The sequence below is a fragment of the Balaenoptera borealis genome, assembly GCF_965194805.1.
Source record: "Balaenoptera borealis genome assembly, chromosome: 13".
Classification (NCBI taxonomy): domain Eukaryota; kingdom Metazoa; phylum Chordata; class Mammalia; order Artiodactyla; family Balaenopteridae; genus Balaenoptera; species Balaenoptera borealis.
Window position 1 is genome coordinate 44,258,363 of NC_138870.1, and position 19,167 is coordinate 44,277,529.

The window sequence follows — 19,167 nt, forward strand, 5'->3', positions numbered from 1 at the left end:
TCCCACTCTCAGCCCTCAGTGAGACCTCTTTCTCCAGCTCTTTTCTGTCTCCTTCTCCAGGAAGCCTCCCCAGCATAATTCCCTGTAGCCCCACTTCTTCGTGGAATTGCCAAGCCCCCTTCTTGTCCATCTCCTCAGGTTGCTGTTGTGTGCTCTCTGCAGTCGTCCTGGTTTTCCACTGGTGCCCAGTCACCTCCCAGCTTGCTGAGAGCAGGGCTTGGGACTCCTCTTCACTCTGAATGTGTCACTTTCTATTCCAGGCCACAGGCATCTTTCTGGGATGACAGCAGTGGCTTCCATCCTGGCCCCTTCTGGCCCCTGCAAAACCTGCTGCCATTTTTCATACCATTGGTTGTGTTTTCTCACCCAGGTACAACTTCTGGTCCATTTCCTCTGTGAGACTCTGAGTTCCTGGAGGGCCAGGATTGTGACTTGTCCCCCTTGGTAGGACATCGGCCTGGCATGGGGACAGTTACACAGGTGTGGCATGATTGAATGATTCCATCTGGGTCATCAGGAGTAGTGGCATAGGATGGGAGACTTCATTCCACACAGCCTCATTTTTTTGGGCTGAGACCCTTGCTCCCTGACAGGACCACCCTGCTGTGTGTAGGACTCAGGGTCAGAGTTGCAATGAGAATGGCCCTGTAAGGATTCAGGGAGGTACGAGGAGGCAAGGACTGGCCAGTGTCTGGATGTGAGATAAGATAGGTGAGGGGGCTCAGGCAGGAAAGGCTCCAGGGACAAGGTGAGGTGTGGAGGGAGGAGAGTGGGTAAAAAGACTGGCAGAATGAGGAAAGAGTAGCTGTGTGGCTTTGGCAAGTGTATTAGTCAGGGTTTTCCAGAGAAAGAGATCCAATAGGATGTGTATATATAGAAAGAGATATATTATGAGGAATTGGCTCATGTGATTATGGGAGCTGACAGGTCCCAAGATCTACAGTCAGCAAGCTGGAGATCCAGGAGAGCCGATGGTGCGATTCCAAATGCGGGCAGGCTCGAGGCCCAGGAGGAGCAGATAGTTCACTTCAAGTCTGATGTCCCATCTTGAAAGCAGTCAGGGAGGGTCACAACCTTTTATTCTATTCAGGCCTTCAACTGATTGGATGGGGCCCACCCTCCTTAGGGAAGGTAATCTGCTTTACTAAGTCTGCATTCAAATGTTAATCTCTTCCAGAAAGACCCTCAAAGACACACTCAGAATAATGTTTGACCAAATGTCTGGGCACTCTGTGGCACAGTCGAGTTGAGACATAACATTAGCTGTCACAGCACATCACTACCTATCACTGAGCCACAGTTTCATTATCTGTAAATTGGGGGGAACCTGTATTTACTTTCAAAGGCAGTTGGAGAAGTCAACGCACTAGTGCATGTGAAGTGCTGGTGTGGTACCTTGGAAAGCTCGGTGACTGGCAGTGGTGATGATGGGGATGTCAGGACAGTGGCAGTGAAGGGCCCTGAGATGAGTGTGTCAGGGGACAGAGAGCGGTCATTCACTCCCCTCACTCATTGGCAGTCTCTGGAAGTTAGGCTCTGTTTTTTGTTTTTGGTCACAGGGCATGCAGGGTCTTAGTTCCCCCACCAGCGATCGAACCCGCGCCCCTTGCGGTGGAAGTGGGGAGTCTTAACCACTGGGCCGCCAGGGAAGTCTCTAGGCTCTGTTTCTTCCCCCTCCCCGGGGCTGGTTCTAACCTCCCTGGGTCCCCCTCCTTTGGCTCCTTACAGATCCTCCCCTCTCAATATTTTATCCTGATTCCCTTCTGGTTAAATCCAGGCTCTAGAAGAGGATGCTGGTCTGTAAAGCAGGCAGCTTTCTTCTTCCCCAGACCCCATTTATAGAGGAGAAAATCAGAATGGATGAATGACATCAAGAGGCAATGGCACAATTACAAGCTTTACAAGAAATGTCACCAGATCCGTCATGGTAGAGCACCAAGACGTGCTCCTGTGTGAAGATAACGGAGTAAGGTTAAGCCCCTTTGTCCAGCATCTTTGTGGGGTCGGGGATCTTGTCTATCATGCACATTGAACAAGCTAAAGTTTTGCCATTCACTCAGAACACTGGTGTGAGCTCATCTCCAGGGCACCTCTCCAAATGGCATGCCCCTCATCTTGGGGGATCGATGCCCCTTCCAGTACTCTGAGCCCAGACTTGGGGCTCTGTTCCAGGGGTGGCTCGCCGCCGATGACTACTCTCGGCCAAGGGAGGCAGCACAGAGCCCATCAGGCCCCTCCTTCCCCCTAATCTCTATGGCGGAAGTGAGTTGTTCCAGCCGAAACACAACATCCTCTGTGGTGGGAGTGAATGGACTCGTCCAAATGAGGGAGATACTTCTTACCATCAAATCTTAAAAGCCGAAAGATAATCCAGAAAAAGGTAGCTTTCAAATTATAGAGCAGCGTATGAGTCTGTTTGTCCTCTGGAGTGGAGGTAGAACTATCTGGGTAGCTGCACTAGTGTCAGGGCTCGGCCAGCCTTGCTCGCGCCCCCGCCGGAGGCCGATGGAGCAGGTGGGACCGGCCAGGCTCGCAGAGGAGGGTCAGGGCTTCCGGCGCCGGCACCGCCTCCTGCCGAGGTGATCTGGCGCCCGCGGGGAGGGTGGTTGCGTGGCCCGAAGGTCCAGGACGGCGATTCGGGGAGGTGGGGGACCGTTCTAGCCGAGTGCCCCCCTTCTTCTGTGCGAGCGCGGGCGCGCCTCGAACTCCCGGGACCGGCCAGGCTGGGCGCGGGGCGCCGCTCCCGAGACCTGGAGGAGTCCGCTCCTCCCGCGTAGCCCTGGACCGTGGAGGTTCGCCGGGACTGGTGGCTGGAGAAACGTGACTCGGACGGGAAGTGCTTCCTGCGTCCGGCCGGGGTTTCTTGATGCGGAGCCGAATAACTGTGTGTTTTTGCGTTCAGCCCATTTCTTGCGGCTCATCGGGCGCGCGGAGTTTGCGGCGTACCTGCGGAGATCGCACCTGCGGAGGGCGTACCTGCGCCTGAGGAGGAGGAAGGGCAAGATCCAGCCTGAGGGACCCGCGCTCCAGCCTCTCCGCATAAGGTGAGGATGAGGGTACCCTGGGCTCCGGCCTGACTCAGAGAAGGCATCAGTCAGCCTCTGCCCCTGTGCTCTGCAGATCTGGGCCTTGGGGACACCGAAGGGACGAGACTTCCCAGGCCCTGCCTTGGAGAAGTCCCCTGCTCACCGGGGTCGGGGGTGAGGGAGCAGACAAGCTCATCACAGACGAAAGGTGGCCGCGTTGGGAAGGAGGCTGAGGTTGGTTAGTATTGACTTCCTGAAGAAGTGGAGTCTAGAGTAGCGCTGAGAATGAGGGAAGAGCCTGGGTTTGGGGCAAAAGTGAAGAGATGGATGGCCTGTTTGATGGTTTGCAGGGGATACAAGAGGGGGTTTTTGGAAGAAAGGGGAGCTGGACCAGAGCTGGGAATCTTTAAATGGAAATTGCTGGATGGAGTTAGACTAGAGAACCAACCCAGCAACAATTCCTGCATCAGGATGAATTGAGCAGTCACTTTGTACTAGGAATCAGGTATACTGAGATTCCAGTGATGACTAGGATACAGTCCCTGCCCTCAAGGAATTGTCTGCCTAGTTGGAGAGATCAGTCAAGATTAACACCTGTGAAAAGATAACTGATAATACAGGTAGTCCTGGGCTGATTGCCAAGCGAGAGGCAGAGCCAGCTTGATCTCTCAGCAGTCCATGGACTGCTGCCCTGTCTTCAGGGACAAAGAGACAGACCAGTACACTTTGAAGAGAGCTGCCAGACCTGAGGATATAAGATGTGATGTCAAGCTGGCATGTTTATGGGGACTGGAGACCTTTAATCTGTAGACGGGGGGGTAAGGGGGTGATGGAAGAGTTGCCTTTAAATATCCGAAAGGCTCCTTTGTGGAAAAAGGGTGAGACTTATTCTGTGTGTGGCTCTTGATATCAAAACTAAGCTTAGTGGTTTGAAGCACTAAGAGACAGATTCCTTCCATAGAGGGAATCACTGCATAGAGCTTTGAAAAGACGGAATGGCCTGCTGGGAGAGGTAGTGAATTCTCTGTCAGGGGAGGTGTGGTAGGCTGAACCCTCTCAGCTAAGAAATTTGACTGATCCCTCTCCTGCTGGGCTCATATTCAGTTACTGATGAAGTTCTGGTTCTCAAGTCTGTTCTTTTTTTTTTTAATTTTTAAAATTTATTTTTTTATTTTTGGCTATGTTGGGTCTTCTTTGCTGCGTGCGGGCTTTCTCTAGTTGTGGCGAGCAGGGGCTACACTTGTTTGCGGTGCGTGGGCTTCTCATTGTGGTGGGTTCTCTTGTTGTGGAGCACGGGCTCTAGGCGCATGGGCTTCAGTAGTTGTGGCGCACGGGCTCGGTAGTTGTGTATCGCGGGCTCTAGAGCACAGGCTCAGTAGTTGTGGCGCACGGGCTTCATTGCTCCGCGGCATGTGGGATCTTCCCGGACCAGGGCTTGAACCCGTGTCCCCTGCATTGGCAGGCGGATTCTTAACCACTATGCCACCAGAGAAGCCCTCAAGTCTCTTCTTTCCTTCCCACTCCCTCTACCAGTCCTGTCCTGTAGCCTTGCGTCATCTCTCATCAATGACAATGAAATAATTACAGCAGCTAATACTACTTGTCAGGAACTGCTTTAAGTGCTTTACAGATACTTACTCATCCTGTCCTTGAGACGACCCTTTCAAGGTAGCTATTGTGAATATGCCCTTTTTATGGATTGGGGAAACTGAGGCACATAGGGGTGAGGCAGCTTGCCCAAGATCACACAGTGAGCAGTTGGCAGAGCTGGGGTTCCAACCCAGGCCGTCTGGCTTTAGAGTCACTGCTCTTAACCACTATTCTACTGTGTTTTACATGTGTTATTTTATTTAATCCTCATAACGATCCAAATTTACAGATAAGAAAATAGACTCAGAGGTTGAATGATTTGCTTAAGGTCACAGAGCAAGATATAGGAGAGCTGGGATTCAGACCCAGGCCCTTTGGACGTGAAAACCCCACACTCTGTACTTCACTCTCCCGTATCCCATTGCACTGTCTCTGTGTCACTGCTGTAGTGGCCTCTAACTGGACTCCTTGCCCAGCCCTTTCTGCCTTAAATTGGCAAGTTTTTACCTCAGTCTGTGGATGGAAACGTGAGACTTGGTGTGTATGTGTCAGTCAGGTTTTCAAGTCCAGTCTTCTTAGCTTTCACTGACTTCTCAGAGCAGTCTGTGACCCCAAAATAGTGACGAGCCATTCTTTGCTTGTCAACCAGAGTTAACTTTCTGATGCACAGATTCAGTGTCGGACAGTGATGCATTGACTCTTCACTGCCCTCGGGACAGAGTCCAGATGCCTTAATCTGGTCATTCAAGATCCCAGGAAATCAGATTCCAATCTTCCTTTTCTTCTTATTCCCACCGTGTAGTCTCACCACTCCGGTAATGTTTACCTGCCTGTCTCTCCTCCATCCTGGCAGCTTCTCAAGGGCAGGGGCTGACAGGTGTTGCACAGTGAGCATTTGCTGTAAACCGCACTGCATACCGTCATGGAATTCAGGCCTGGGCTGGTTGTTTGGGCTGGTAACTTTGAGGCTCTCCCCTTCTCTGATGCCGAGAGTCTGTGATTCTCTGCCAGCACGTGCTGCGCAGTGCAGAGACGGGCTGCGGCGGCAGGGGCTGGGCTGGGCCTGGAAGGAAGTGAACGGGTGACACGCAGGTCACGCAGAAGGTGTCCACATCTGATCCGGCTCCTTTTGCAGGGCGGTCCCCGGGTGGGGCGAAGCTCCCCCGTCTTTACTCTCGTCCCCGACCCCGGCGTGGGCCACCGGCTGCAAGATGAACTGTCGCTCGGAGGTGCTGGAGGTGTCGGTGGAGGGGCGGCAGGTGGAGGAGGCCATGCTGGCGGTGCTGCACACGGTGCTCCTGCACCGCAGCACCGGCAAGTTCCACTACAAGAAGGAGGGCACCTACTCCATTGGCACCGTGGGCACCCAGGACGTTGACTGCGACTTCATCGACTTCACCTACGTGCGCGTCTCCTCTGAGGAGCTGGACCGCGCCCTGCGCAAGGTCGTCGGGGAGTTCAGGGTAAGGTGGGGCGCGGTGGGCGGCAGGTGGCCCCTGAGTGTCGTCCCCGCCCCGCCCCGGCTTGCTGCTGGAACAGCTTGCCCTTCCTGGGTGTACTTGTCGGCTTCTTTCAGGTTCTAAGGAACAGGCACTTTCAGAGCTTCTGTGGGTGAGGAGGGCTTGGTGGGGGGCGGGGAGGTGAGGGGACCTCGTAAAAATACAAGGCAGCAGAGCAGGAAGCCCTCGTAGCATTGGCGGTCAGGGCCCCTGGGGTGATCATTGCCCCTGTGCTCTTGACCTTCTCTCTGACCCTGCAGCTCTCTCTACTGATGGCCCTCTGCTTCTGCTTCCGCATTTGGGCCTTTCTTATATGAAACTCCCTGAGAGGGAGGGTTGCTGGGCTCAGGCAGTGGGCGTCCAAGTGGAGTGTCTCTTGGGCAGCGTGGCACGTGTCTGTGTGTGCCTGTAGGGGCGAGGGGAAAGGTGGAAGGGACACGGCAGTCTGCTAATGTTGGTCACCTCGGGGTGGGAATGGAGGCGTGATTTTTATTTTGTCTTCATTCAGTGTTGCAGTGTTTCACTATTTCAATGAGTGCATATTTTTAAATTTTAAAGTAACCAAGGGAATTTCTCTTAAGGTGTTCCCTGAGGTCAGAGGAGGAGGGTTGTCTGTCTGACTTCCATTCCACAGAGGTGTGATCCTTGCAGGGGGTGGACCCTCTCCCAGGCCACAGTGGGCTCCCCACCCCCATCCCTCCAAGGCCAGAAAGGGCAAGTTCATAAGAGTTTCCCAGTGCCCCTTCAAAGGGAGGCAGCGGTACTCAGCCCTCTGTCCTCCGGATGCCTGTGAGTGGCACGTGGAACACAGTGGACTCGTAAGAGCACAGACTCTGGAGCTAGGCTCTACCACCCAGCAGGTGTGTGACCTTGGCCAAGTGAGTCCACTCCTCCCAGCCTCAGTTTCCCTGTGTGTAAACTGAGGATGAAAATTGTACCCACCTCATGGGGTATATGTGCACCATGAGGATTAAATGAGTCAGATACGCCAAGTGCTTGACAGCCTGCACACAGGAAGCATTATAGAAGTGGCAGCTGTCATTACTGTCAGCTGAGGGCACACGAGCTTGGTTTGTTCGTGAAGGAGAGACTTACTCCTGATGGGCAGTTAAGGACTTGAGGGAGGCATCCTTACCTTCTGGGTCGGCCCTGACTCGGAAAGGTGCTTTAGGGTCTCGGCTGCACTAGGAGGAGGAGTGTGGGGTCGCCACACCCCACGGGGGGGACAGGCAGATTTATTGGACCAGGTGGCCCCATTGGCTTCTCAGAGGAGAAGAGGGAGAAGCTCCAGGTCTGGTCTGTCCTTCCCCTCCTGTCCCCCTTCGGTTCCTTGGCTTCTGTCTCTCTATTTAAGGATCACTGGGCTTTTCTTTAGAGGCTGTGAGTTTACGTTGTCATTGAGTGAATGAAGTGGGATTGTGCTTAATTGGCCTGGGGAGAAGGAGACGTTGGAGAGAAGGTGGTTTTGGAGAACCTTCTGAAGGATGGGGGCCAAAGGGGCGGGGTTGTGGAAGGAGAAGGAAGGCCCTTCTTGTAAAGTTGAAAGGCAAAGATTTTGAAATCTGGATTCAAACCCTGGCGCCGTCATCCACTGGCCTGGGACTTTGGCAGGGTGACTTGCCAGTGACTCTGAGCCTCATTCTGCCTCAGTAAAATGGAGGTTACATACCTGCCGCACAGAGCTGTTGAGAGGAGCGAGCAGGATTGTGTGTGTAAAGCGCCTGGCCCAGAATATGTGCTTAAAGACATCACTTCTGAGCAAAGCTGGAGGAGTTGGGTGAGCACACAGATTTTGTTTGCTTGAACCATTCAGTTTTAGGCCGGCAGCTTGCTGTGGCACTTCACACGAATCCTTTACTCTCCGGGTCTCATTCCCTGCCCTCCCCGAAGGACTAAAGAAGCTAGGAGAGCAGTTCCCTGGGGCATAGGAAGCAGGCCCTCACAGAGCGAGAACCCCTCGGAGGCTTTGGCTGCTCACTCTTGCTCCTCCTTCCCCAGGATGCTCTGCGAAACTCCGGGGGCGATGGGCTGGGGCAGATGTCCTTGGAGTTCTATCAGAAGAAGAAGTCTCGCTGGCCTTTCTCAGACGAGTGCATCCCCTGGGAAGTGTGGACGGTCAAGGTGCACGTGGTGGCCCTGGCCACGGAGCAGGAGCGGCAGATCTGCCGGGAGAAGGTGGGTGAGAAGCTCTGCGAGAAGATCATCAACATTGTGGAGGTGATGAACCGGCACGAGTACCTGCCCAAGATGCCCACGCAGTCGGAGGTGGACAACGTGTTTGACACAGGCTTGCGGGACGTGCAGCCCTATCTCTACAAGATCTCCTTCCAGATCACCGACGCCCTGGGCTCCTCCGTCACCACCACCATGCGCAGGCTCATCAAAGACACCCTGGCCCTCTAGGCCTCACTGGGCCTTGGGCGCTCCTTGATGACTTGCGGACCTTGGCTTCTGGGGATCGTACTGGTAGGCCCTGTTAGCCCTTGGGGCTCTGGAACCCGCTCCGGGTGCTTGATGAGACTTGGAAGGGCCACCCCTGGCTTCCTGTTGTGTGGTTGCCAGTCTCTGGTCATCCTTGTCACCTTCACTGATGGTCAAGTCCGGCCTACACTGTCTCTCCGCACCCCTGGTGGGGGTCCCCTTTCCTACACTGTACAGAAGAGCCGTCACTAGGATGGTGAATAAAGTCGAGAATGTGAGTTTGGGTTGAGCCATCTCTCCCTTGGCTGGTGTTCTGCCCTGAAACATTAACACTTTTATAGCAGACCTGCCAGGACACACGTGTGTGTTGAGGGCAGTATTCCAAGATGAGGGGAGTGGGTGGATGGGATTAAAGATAGATTAAAGCTGATTGATTTTGTACTTTGTTGGACATTCACATAAGCAGGTGTGACCATGGTCAGTCCCATGAATGAGGACACAGATCAGGATCTACTGCTTTCGGATATGACTGTGCTATTTCTCCTCCCTTCCTAAGGAAACTATGACATCCCTGCCTTCTGTATTATCTGGTCTTCCTTCAGATGACCCCAAAGAATATCTCCTCTGTCTTCATAGAGCACCCACAGGCCCCCACTTGCACCAGAAAGCTCATTTGATTTGGTGTTTCTCTCTCTGGAGAGAGGTTGGCCACCTTGAGACTGGTGTCCGGTAACACTTCTTCCAGTTTGGGCTGGCCCTCGCCAGTTGTTAGGACATTGGTAACTCACTCATTTCTAGGCAAGCATGCTCAAAATCAGTGAACTCCACTGTGTGCTTTTCATTGATTTAGTCTTCCATATTTTACAATGCTTTTTGTTACATAGGTGCCAGTTCTAACCAAACTAAATGAGCAGTACATAAGCAGCTGTGCTAAGGGAGAAAGGGGCTGGGGGTCTTGTCCATGGTCCTGGAGCAGTTAGGTGCCAGGATGGCCAGGAAGTGTTTGCACGTTTTTCTCATTCCAGGCCACTCTTGGCCATGTGCTATTTCATGAGGGGTTTTCTGATGTCCTACCCTTGACTTCTGGGGCACTGGGGAGTTGGAGAACTCAGGAGGTTCTCAGGGGTTTGGAGATGGGGAAGGCCAATTCTCAGCAAGTCCTTGATGAGGTGTGACCCTAGCTGGCCTGCTGCAGTCTGGGGGACCTTCTTTTCCTCCTAGAGGCCATCAGCTCATCCCTTCTGGGGAGTTGGCTGAGTCAGGTGTTTGCCGACAGTGACTTTGTTTTAAATCGAGCTCAGGGTTGCTACAGGAGTTCTCAGGAGACCTGGGCGGGAGGATCTTTCCTCCATCCCAGCTTCCCCAGACTTTCTACTTTTTTGCAGCCAGGCTCTGCTCCAGTCTCCCACCCTGGCTTGGCTGTGGGACACCCAGTTGGCAGCAAGCTCCCCTTAGTGGGCAGTTCAGTAACATCTCCATCCCTTTTTGGTGGTGTGATTTCCCGGAGGTAGGGGACTGATTTACTCAAGGTCAGGACAGGAGCCCTGGTGACTCAAATCTGTGCTTTCCCCTTGGTCTGTAACTCTCCTTGACCTCTGGGGCCTGAGCAAAGGAATGGGGGCAGGCCTTAAAGTCCTCCTGCCCTCCATCTCCCTCCCCTGGGACCAAGGAGGCACTGGCCTGCTCGTCCAGCCCCAGGAGGCTCCCAAGGGGATGATGCACGATGAAGGCTATGATCACTAAGGGTCTAGAGGCTGCTCATTTGTCTCCTGTCCCAGTGGCCACCTGGGCCACCTAGCAGTATTGACCTTTTTGGCCCAGGGACAGAAAGCCCAGGAGTGGGGATGGCCCTTGTTTGTCCCGTGTCCCGCTCAGCGGGGGCAGCACCCTGCCAGCACCTGTGATGTGGCCTGGAAGATCTTTTCGGGATTCTGAGGGAGGGCTATCTCCTGACCTTTGCTAAGGGGGAGGGAGAGCCCTGGGGACAGGACTCCTGGATTTGGCCGGTTGGGTGCGTGCGTGGTTGTGTGGGCCTTTGGGCCGAGAAGTAACAACCGGCCCTGGGATTCTGGGCCATAGCTACACTGGAGGAGCCCTTTGTCTAGAAAGGGCCTGAGCGCTCCGACGCAGGGGGTGGGGTCGCACGGCGCCTGGGATCCGCCCCTTGGGCCCCTCCCTGACGCGGCCGCCGCCCACCCGCCGGCCCCGGGCTCCCGCACATCTGGCGGTCCCCAGCACTTCTGGGCAGCCGGCGTGAAGCATGAACGGCTCGCAGGCGGACGTCACAGCCCGGGCCGCCTGGCTGAGCTCCTGTTGCAACCAGTCGGGGTTGCTGCCGGAGCCCCCCGAGGGGCCGCGCGCCGTGCAGGCGGCGGTGCTGGGCGTGCTGTCGCTGCTCGTGCTCTGCGGGCTCCTGTTCCTGGGCGCCGGCCTCCTGCTCCGCGCCCAGGGTCTGACGGCGCTGCTGGCCCGAGAGCTGCGCGCGTCCCGGGAGGGAGAGCCCGGCGGCGCCAGCGGAGGCGAGGATGACTCCTAAGGCGCGCCCGGCTGCGCTCGGGGGTCGCGGCCTCCCGGCGGCCCGCAGACTCCACGCCCGACTTCGAGGGAGCGGCCCCCAGCGCCAGACGGCTGCAGCGGGAAGCCCTCCGGCGATGCTGGCGCGCGCACACAGGTGAGAGCCCGCCCAGATGAGAGCCGCAGCGCCTCGGGACTGGGGGCGCAGGGGCTGGAAACCGTCGTATTGACCGGGCTCGCTGCGCTCAGCCACAGACCCAGCTTTTCAGCGACTCCCGTTCCAGCTCTGGAAGCCCACGGGGTGGGGCCGGCGGCTATCCCAGGGGTGCCGGGATCTGAGCGGAGAGGTTGCCCTTCCCTCTCTCTCCCGGTCGTCTCTCCGGCCCAGCGGCGCCCCGACCCACCCACGGCCTTTTTCTAGGTCACTGTGTAACTGCGGGAGAGGGAGAAGCAGGGCGGATCAAAGAGGAGGGAGTCTGGAGGGGCCACAGCGTGCTGGGGGGCCCTTCTTCCCTGCACCCACGCCACCCCGCTTTGCGCCAGCCCCACCTAGTGCTAAGGCCCAACTTGGTGTCACCCCAGCACTGCCCATCCCACTGGGAGGCTGGGGAGAGCCATGGCCACAGGGACTCAGCCAACCCAGGCCCCCGGCTTCTGCTTCCTCCCGTCCTCTCCTTCAGGAAGCCTTTTCCCCGGAGAGGGGTTTGGGTATGATACCTCGCTGTGGCCTCCCTCTTGAGGCAGGGATGGGAGTGTGGATCGAGTTTTAGGGCAGAGCCAGGAGCCTGGATGACCCTGGGGGATGGGGAGGTGTGCTGGGGCCTCCTCCCCCCAGCCCCTGCTCAGGTGGGGGGACGTGTGTGGCCCAGAGCAAGGGGCTTTGGGGTGTGCGTCGGGAGGGGGGTAGGTGACAAGATTCCTAACAGCTGGGGGGCCTCAGGAGCGCGCTGCTCCAGGAAGCTGGGGCTGAGGGTTCCCAGCTGTAGGGGCTCCATCTGGCCCTCCTGCCTCTGTCTCTCCAAGGACAGGAACCAGCTGGAGGGAAGGGCCTGGGTGGCCTAAAGACAAGGTAATTCTAGGCCAAGGCTGCCTTGGGCAGAGCCATAGGTGTTGGCGAGGGAAGCCTTCTGTGTCTGTCTCCTCTGTTCAGTGTTGTACCGAGGGATTCCCAGGTTTCTGTGGGTGGGGCTGTTCACCAGGGGTGCCTCTGACCTCTCTTGCCCCTCCCACTCTAAAACCCCTCCCCTGCCTGCCAGGGCAGAGGCAGGGTCCCACCTTCCCTCTGAGAAGGGAGTGAGTGCTGGCAAGGAGGGGCCGATGAAGGGTGAGGGGCCGGAGTGGGCAGGGTTCAGCTGTGAAGCTGACGACGTGTGATCCCTGTGCAGAGCAGCCCAGGATTTGGTGCTAATCCCAGACAGCTGTGCCACACTGGCCTTGCTGAGCTGTGGACTTCTCACCTCAGGCATGCTGATCCCACCCCCTTGGAGAGAGGGCTGGCCAGGTGTGTGTGTGTGTGTGTGTGTGTGTGTGTGTGTGTGTTTGTGACTGCTCCTGGCCTTAGGGCGGCAGGCCAGCCCGGGAACATTCCCCACCTCCCTTTGCTGTGTCCTGGGGGAGGGGCTGGAACTCCCCCTCTTTATTGTGTCCAGGTTCACCCACCCCCTTTCCCATAAGTTCTGCTGAATTTGCTGCATTTCCATCCTTTCTCCCATCTCCATACTATGCTCTTTTCTCCTTCCCCATCTGGGACAGCGTCTCCAGTTCTGCTGTGAACCCTTCATTTTACAAATGGGGAAGCTCAGAGAGAAGAAAGTGACATGCTCAAGTGAATGACAGAGCCGGAACTGGACCCTGGGGCTCCTGCTTGATTCCGAGCTCAGGGGGTGGGGTGGCATCCCTGAGTGAGAAGGACCCCTTGGGTTGCCCTCTTTGCTCTGTCCTCTCTTTCCCTGATTTCTCACCACTCTTTGAGATGCTGATGCAAAATATGGCCTCTCTTCCCAAAAGAATGAACCTTCACACCACATTCGGCATATGGTTTCTGGGACTGGAACCTCAACTCCTCCCTTCCCGCTCCGTGTCCTCCTTCCCATCCTTACTTCCCAGCAGCCTTGCTAGATACCTTCTTGCTGCTGGGAATGGCCTTCCAGGTGCCTCAGCAACTCCCCAACCAGCTGGGCTAAACTTTCCTGGCCCGAACCTGAGGGTGGGGGTGAGCTCAGAGGGTCAGCTGGAATATATACACCTATGGAAAAAAAATCCAAGTGGACAGGGCAGAGGGATCGGAGGTCAAGGTGATGACTTGCGTTGGCCTTTGGGTTCAAGTCTGGCTGGTGTTAGAGGCGTAGAGAGATTTGATGGAGGGACGGACTGTGCCCCCAGCATCATGGTGTCTGCTCGCACCCAGGCAGGGCTGGGGGTGTCCCAGTGGGGTGAGAGAAGAGGGGGTAGGCAAAGGCTTTCTTCATCCAACTTCCTGCCTTTGCTGTCCCTTCAGCTCAGTGCTTGGGTAGCTGGCCCGTGGCATGTGCTGGAGACCTCAGTGTTCCTGGAGAAAGATACTGAGATGTTTGCTGTGGAACTCTGACCCTGGTCAAGGCTGTCAGACTGAGTGGGGAGGAAAAGAATTTAGAAAATTGGGAAATGGGTGCTGCTGTCAAGGCGTTTCTCAGACTCCGGCTGGGAGGGAGAGGTGGGGCATGGCTGTAGGTCTGAGTGCCGTGGAGTGAGGCCAGGCACCTGGTCACCAGCAAGATGGCCCATTAGCCTATGCTGTCCTTGATGGAAAGGCCGGGGCCACAGATGGTTGGACGTCTTGCCTTAACCTTCCTCCAGCCCCTGAGTCTCACTCTGAGCTGGAAAGGTCTGTCATTCCTTGGCTCCCTTCCCAGCAAAGACAGGGGGTGGCTGTCTGTTACAGATTCCCGAGCCTTGCGTGGTCTGTCTCCCAGAGAGCTCTCATTCCAGCGCACCGGCTGCACGGGGAACTCCTGCTACCTTTGATCCATGTGCGGTGCCGATGACAGCCTGGGAGAAACCTGGATTGTGCTGAGACCTCAACTTGGGATCCTTGCACTCAGCTGCTGCCTCTGATCTGCTCCATCCAACCTCCTGAAGTGCTCATGGTGTGGGTCTGGGAGGTCAGCGCTCCAGGAATGAATGGGCCCCCGGGCAACTGCTGTGTGTCCTGGACACTGAAGAGGCTACACCCCCAGGATGCTCAGTGCCCGCAGATGCTGACCAGCCCCCTGCCTGCTGGGCCCTGTCCCATCTCTGATGCAGGGTGGCCGTGGTCTGACAAGCCAGTGACTTGTCCCTGCTGAGGGCTGTGGGTCACTGTCCCCCATTTGGAGGTCTTGGGTGCCCCAGCAATGCCCCATCACTGCCCTATCTCTTCCTTTGGCTTGTTATTAAATATGCTGGTAATGCAAGTTTGGGGTATACGGTCTATGTTTCCAGCTCCTGACTCTTGGCATTAGCGGTAACCCCCGGGCCCCGCTCCAGTTTGGACTGTTTCTGGCAGATCCTGAAATAGCAACCCCAGACATGGCCCCTCTCCCCTGGTCTCTCCTTAGTGCTGGCTATTCCCTTTCCACACCCAGATCCAAAGCTTTCCAAGGGTGGGTAAAAGTGGGGCAGTGACTCTCACGCCAACAATCGATTGCCCCCCTGTGGCCAGTGTGGGCAAGAACACGTCTTCATTCAGCTGACCTATTGACGTCTGATCATAGTCTGGCCAGAGCTTGTGCCTCAAAAAAAGAGTGGATTTTGTGAGCGTGTGCACTGAATTCTACACTGTAAACCTTCATGAACCTCAGTATCTTCCTCCATAAAATGGAAGCAACAATGGCATGAGGATCAAATATATAGTGTGCTTGTCTGTAGATAAAAGGCGGTGATCATCATGTGACATTGTTATTTTTTCCTCCGAACCTGGCCACCCCCAGAGAAAAGGTATAGAACCACCCACCACCCACCCTGTTCCCGGGAACACTCCGATTATTCATCTTTTCCATGAGTGTTTATTGAGGGACTGCTCTGTGCCAGGCTGGCTCTGGGGCTGCGGATGAGATGAATGAGGCAGAGGCCCTGCCCTCAAGGAGCTCACAGTCCAGTAAAGAGTGATGCTTACGAGACTGAAGCTAACGCAGACAGTAAGAGGTGCCCAGCGTTGACAGAGCCAGGAGCAGAGCGTGACTGGCTCGGCTTGTAGAGGAAGGGGTACTGAATGGGCATTCACGGAGCGAAGAAGGGGAGGAAGAACGTCCGGGGCAGAGGCGCAGTGGGGTGTGGGGCTGGTGGTACCCTAGAAGCAGGTAAGTAGAGCTGGCTGTGAAGGGACGTGAGACCAGAGGAGTGGTAGCCTGGACGGGAGTGGAATTTACCCTGGAGGCAGTGAGGGCTCTGGAGGGTTTTAAGCCGGGAAGTGACATGGTAAGATCTGGATCTTAGGGAATGGGGGGTAAGTCTGTGGGTGGGAGCACGCTGGAGGTAGAGAGACAGCAAGGAGGCTGTGATCAAGACCCAGCAAAAGGGCTTTCCTGGTGGCGCAGTGGTTAAGAATCCGCCTGCCAATGCAGGGGACACGGGTTCGAGCCCTGGTCGGGGAAGATCCCACATGCCGCGGAGCAACTAAGCCCATGCGCCACAACTACTGAGCCTGCGTGCTACAACTACTGAAGCCCGCATGCCTAGAGCCCGTGCTCCGCAACAAGAGAAGCCACTGCAATGAGAAGCCCGCGCACCACAATGAAGAGTAGCCCCCGCTCGCCGCAACTAGAGAAAGCCTGTGTGCAGCAACAAAGACCCAGTGCAGCCAAAAATAGATAAATAAAATAAATAAATTTATTTTTTAAAAAATGGTGGCCTGGACTGGGGTGGAAAGAAAAGGGGGCAGATCCAAGTGATGTTTGGGATTCAGGCTTTGGTCTCTAGTTGGATGTGAGAGATGAAGGAGAGGGAGCAGGGAGGACGAAGCCCCAGCTCTTGGACTGAATTACTGAGCGGGTGGTGATGCCTGCCACCCACTGAGGGGCTGTGTTATCAGTTACGACTTTTTTGGTCTGAATTTACAGGAAACCCAAAAGATATTTGGCTTGAGCAGAGGGGAATTTATACTGCACATAACTGCAAAGGCTAGCGGCAGTTCTGGCCTCAGGTCCGCCCTGACTCAGGTCTGACAGTGAGAGCAGGCCTGGCCTCTATGCCTCCCATGGCTTGGTTGGTCTGCAGCCTCTGTCAGCCTCTGACAGGGTGGTCTCGTGGTCAGAGCAAGGCCTTGGAATCAGGTGGCTGGATTTGAAAGCTGGCACCACAATCTCTAGCTGTGTGACCTGGGCAAGGTACTTAACCCCTCGTGGCTCAAATCCCTCCTCTTCAGAGTGGGGAAAAGTGGGGCCGAGCTAGTACACGTTTTGTTAGGATGAAATGAGATCCCCATGTGTAGAGAGCCTGGCACAGTAAGTGTGCCTGTTATTAGTCTCAGCCTCTATTTGAAGAGGGGATGTTGGCTTCATGGCCTCTCAGATTCATATCTATCACGAAAGAGGCGGGGTTAGGGTCCCTCAGGTCCCAGGTCCCTCAGGCCAAACCCTGGGAACAGCTGTGGCTGTGTGTTACCCTGGAGGTACTGTGCTGCCAGTATGGAATGTCCTAAGCCTTGGTCACGTGCTCTACTCAGACACCCCAAACCACAAGGCCTAAAGGAGCAGTCTGTTGCCTCACCAAATCTAATCCCGGTTCAGTCCTGGGGTGAACAGAGGCTGGGTGTCCATAAACTGACTCATGGCTGTTGCAGATGGGGGCGCCGCAGGCAGAGGGGGCGGTGATGAGTCCAGCTCGGGTGCGTGGGGTTGGAAGCACGTTAGGGACATCCAAGGTGGACAATTAGTGTATGGGGCTGGGGCTCAGCAGAGGGACTTCCAGGCCATGGTGACTCTAGAGGCAGAAAATGAAGCTGTGGGAAGGGACCAGGCTGGGGGGAGAAGGGAGGAGGCCGAGCAGGCCACCCCTTAAGGGCAGGACGAGAGGACATGGTGGGCTGTGGAGGAGGGGCGCCCAGAGAGGTGGGAGGGAAGCCGGGTAACAAAGGATTTTGGAACTGGGGCGTGTCCATCTACCCCCACCCCCACCCCCCGCCCCGCAGTTCTGGAGGGAGGGAGGGCGGAAGGCTTCTTTCTGGAGCACATGGCTTCCCTGAGCTACCCCTCCCCACCACTGCCCTAAGCCTGTGTGATGGGGGAGGAGCCCCCATACAGAAGAAAGTGGGAACGTGGTCCCTCTGGGCCGGCAAAGCCATTGTAGGGAGAGGGATGGGTTTCCTTTCTATAGTTTACTCCTTTGTATGTGTGAATGCTCTAACACACACACACACACACACACACACACACACACACACACACGGCTCACCTAGGCAAAACAAAACAACACAAAACGCACACACAGAAGACCTCATCCTACTCCACGGCTACTGTGCTTCCCTTCCAAGCTGCAGTGACTTCTGTGAGGCCTGCATCCTGCCGGGAGGGCTGAGACTTCAGCCACATCTCCCACACCCACGGTTCCTCTGTTTACCTTGACACAGCTGGAAACTACTCCGTCTTTGAAGTCCCTACTTCAGATGCTGCTGTGCTTTATGTCACACCTTTACTCTTTCACTCTGTGCATTTCAACATTTTCATTTGTCCCTACTTCCTCCTTATCCCTCAGCGCCTCCCCACCCCGACTCTCTTCTCCTCCAGGTTAGACTCCGTGGTGCGTTGCCCCAATCCCATTTGCCCACTGCCTGACCTCACTCCTCGCATGGAGCCCTCCTGGTACAACCTCAGCCCTGGATGCCTGCCAAGTGCCCCCAAAGAACACCTCACCCCTGGGTGGACCGATGGCACCAAGAATGGTCACTAGACCCGCACAGGACCCTTTGCGGCTTCTGGCAGCTCTGCCGAAGCTGAATTACTGCGGACCGCGCCCACTCTCACCTCTGCCCCTGCTCCCACCCCACCCCTCATCTCTCATTTTCTGCTCAGATGCCCTCACCTCTTACTTCTCACAGAAAGGAGGCGCCTTCAGACAAGACTCCCTCCACTCTGTCCCCAGACCTCCTCTGGAGCCAGGGGCTTTCCATGTGTCCCCAGGAAAGGACCCCTCTCCCCCCCACTGGATGCTCTCTCCACCTCTGCACCTCACCCCCTTCACTTTAGTTTTTTTAATGCTCCTTTAACCACTCCTTCTCTGCTGGCTCCAACTTCAAAACACTCAGGTTTCTTCCACCTTAAAATAACCCTCCTGTGCACCCAGGGCGCCTCCAGTTACTACCCTGTGTCTTGCTTCATCTTTACAATCAGACTTCTCCAAAGTTACCCCCACTTGCTGTCCCTGCGTCCTCACCTCCCACTCACTCCTCTCCAGCCTGGCTCCTGTCTACACTGGCGCTGACCGGTCACGATCCACCCCCGGATGGTTGCTTGAACCTGCTTTTCAGTTCTTATCTCAGCTGCTCTCCTGGCCACTCAACCTACTGCCGACCTCTCCCTCCTCTTCACAGCTGTCCCCGTGGCTTCCGCGATAGCTAGGGAGGAAGCTTGGTGATGTGGAGGGGAGACGGTGAAACCATGGGCTCCGTTGCAATAGTGGGTCCACACTCTGGGTCCACCACTCACTGGGTAACTGAAACCCTCTTCCTCATTAGTGAAGTGGGGTAAGGATAACACCAACTTCGGGGAATTCCCGAGGTGATGTGGATTTCAGGGAATGAGCCCCAGGTCCCTGCAGCGCCTGCCTGAGTTGAATCCAGGCTCCCTGGCTCCCAGCCGCAAGCCCTTGGGGAGGTCTTGCTTTGCCTCGTCCCAGTCTCACCTCTCTCTGAAGGTCCCGTGCCAGCACCTCCTCTCTCCTCGCCCAGGGCTTGCATGCCAAGCGTCTCAGAACTGTCTGAGGCCTTCCTCTTACCCTACCCTCTTGCCCTGGGTGCTCCTCTGCTCTCCTGGAGCTTAAATTGCCATCTGTATGCCGTGGCTCTGAAAGCTGCAGCCCCAACCTAACTCGGGTCCTGAACGCCGCGTTAATGCATTGGTCCGTTCTGCGATGATTTCCTCAGCAGCTCCGCTGGCAGCCACTGG

At 55.9% G+C, this 19,167-nt stretch overlaps 2 protein-coding genes across 6 annotated transcripts in view; both read left to right on the forward strand.

The window, feature by feature from the left end:
* The first annotated feature begins 2,038 nt into the window (after positions 1-2,038).
* Positions 2,039-8,814, forward strand: ATG101 (autophagy related 101). Of its 4 annotated transcripts, none has more exons than XM_082350561.1 (4): positions 2,039-2,380; positions 2,903-3,044; positions 5,752-6,079; positions 8,114-8,814. In XM_082350561.1, exons 3-4 carry the CDS (start codon positions 5,828-5,830, stop codon positions 8,516-8,518), a joined length of 657 nt encoding a protein of 218 aa, XP_082206687.1. In that variant the 5' UTR covers positions 2,039-2,380; positions 2,903-3,044; positions 5,752-5,827; the 3' UTR covers positions 8,519-8,814. The 4 variants fall into 4 exon arrangements, with proteins under 4 accessions (XP_082206687.1, XP_082206689.1, XP_082206686.1 ...); XM_082350563.1 differs by lacking the exon at positions 2,039-2,380 and adding an exon at positions 2,490-2,579; XM_082350560.1 differs by lacking the exon at positions 2,039-2,380 and adding an exon at positions 2,561-2,644.
* Positions 8,815-9,094: 280 nt separating this feature from the next.
* Positions 9,095-19,167, forward strand: part of SMIM41 (small integral membrane protein 41) — a 43,876-nt gene continuing 33,803 nt past the window's right edge. The window contains exons 1-2 of one of the 2 annotated variants that reach the window (XM_082350568.1): positions 9,095-11,207; positions 13,971-14,481. In XM_082350568.1, the coding sequence (XP_082206694.1) occupies positions 10,797-11,072 (276 nt within the window). In that variant the 5' untranslated portion in view covers positions 9,095-10,796 and the 3' untranslated portion in view covers positions 11,073-11,207; positions 13,971-14,481. Of the gene's footprint in view, positions 11,208-13,970; positions 14,482-19,167 lie in introns of those variants that run through there. The other variant, XM_082350569.1, reaches the window with a different exon arrangement.

What these genes read in the sequence shown, in the direction of transcription:
- ATG101 (XM_082350561.1), top strand. Translation starts at nt 5,828, where the DNA reads ATGAACTGTCGCTCGGAGGTGCTGGAGGTGTCGGTGGAGGGGCGGCAG. An exon ending in AGGTCGTCGGGGAGTTCAGG is followed by an intron (nt 6,080 to 8,113) that starts GTAAGGTGGGGC and finishes CTCCTTCCCCAG; the next exon opens with GATGCTCTGCGAAACTCCGG.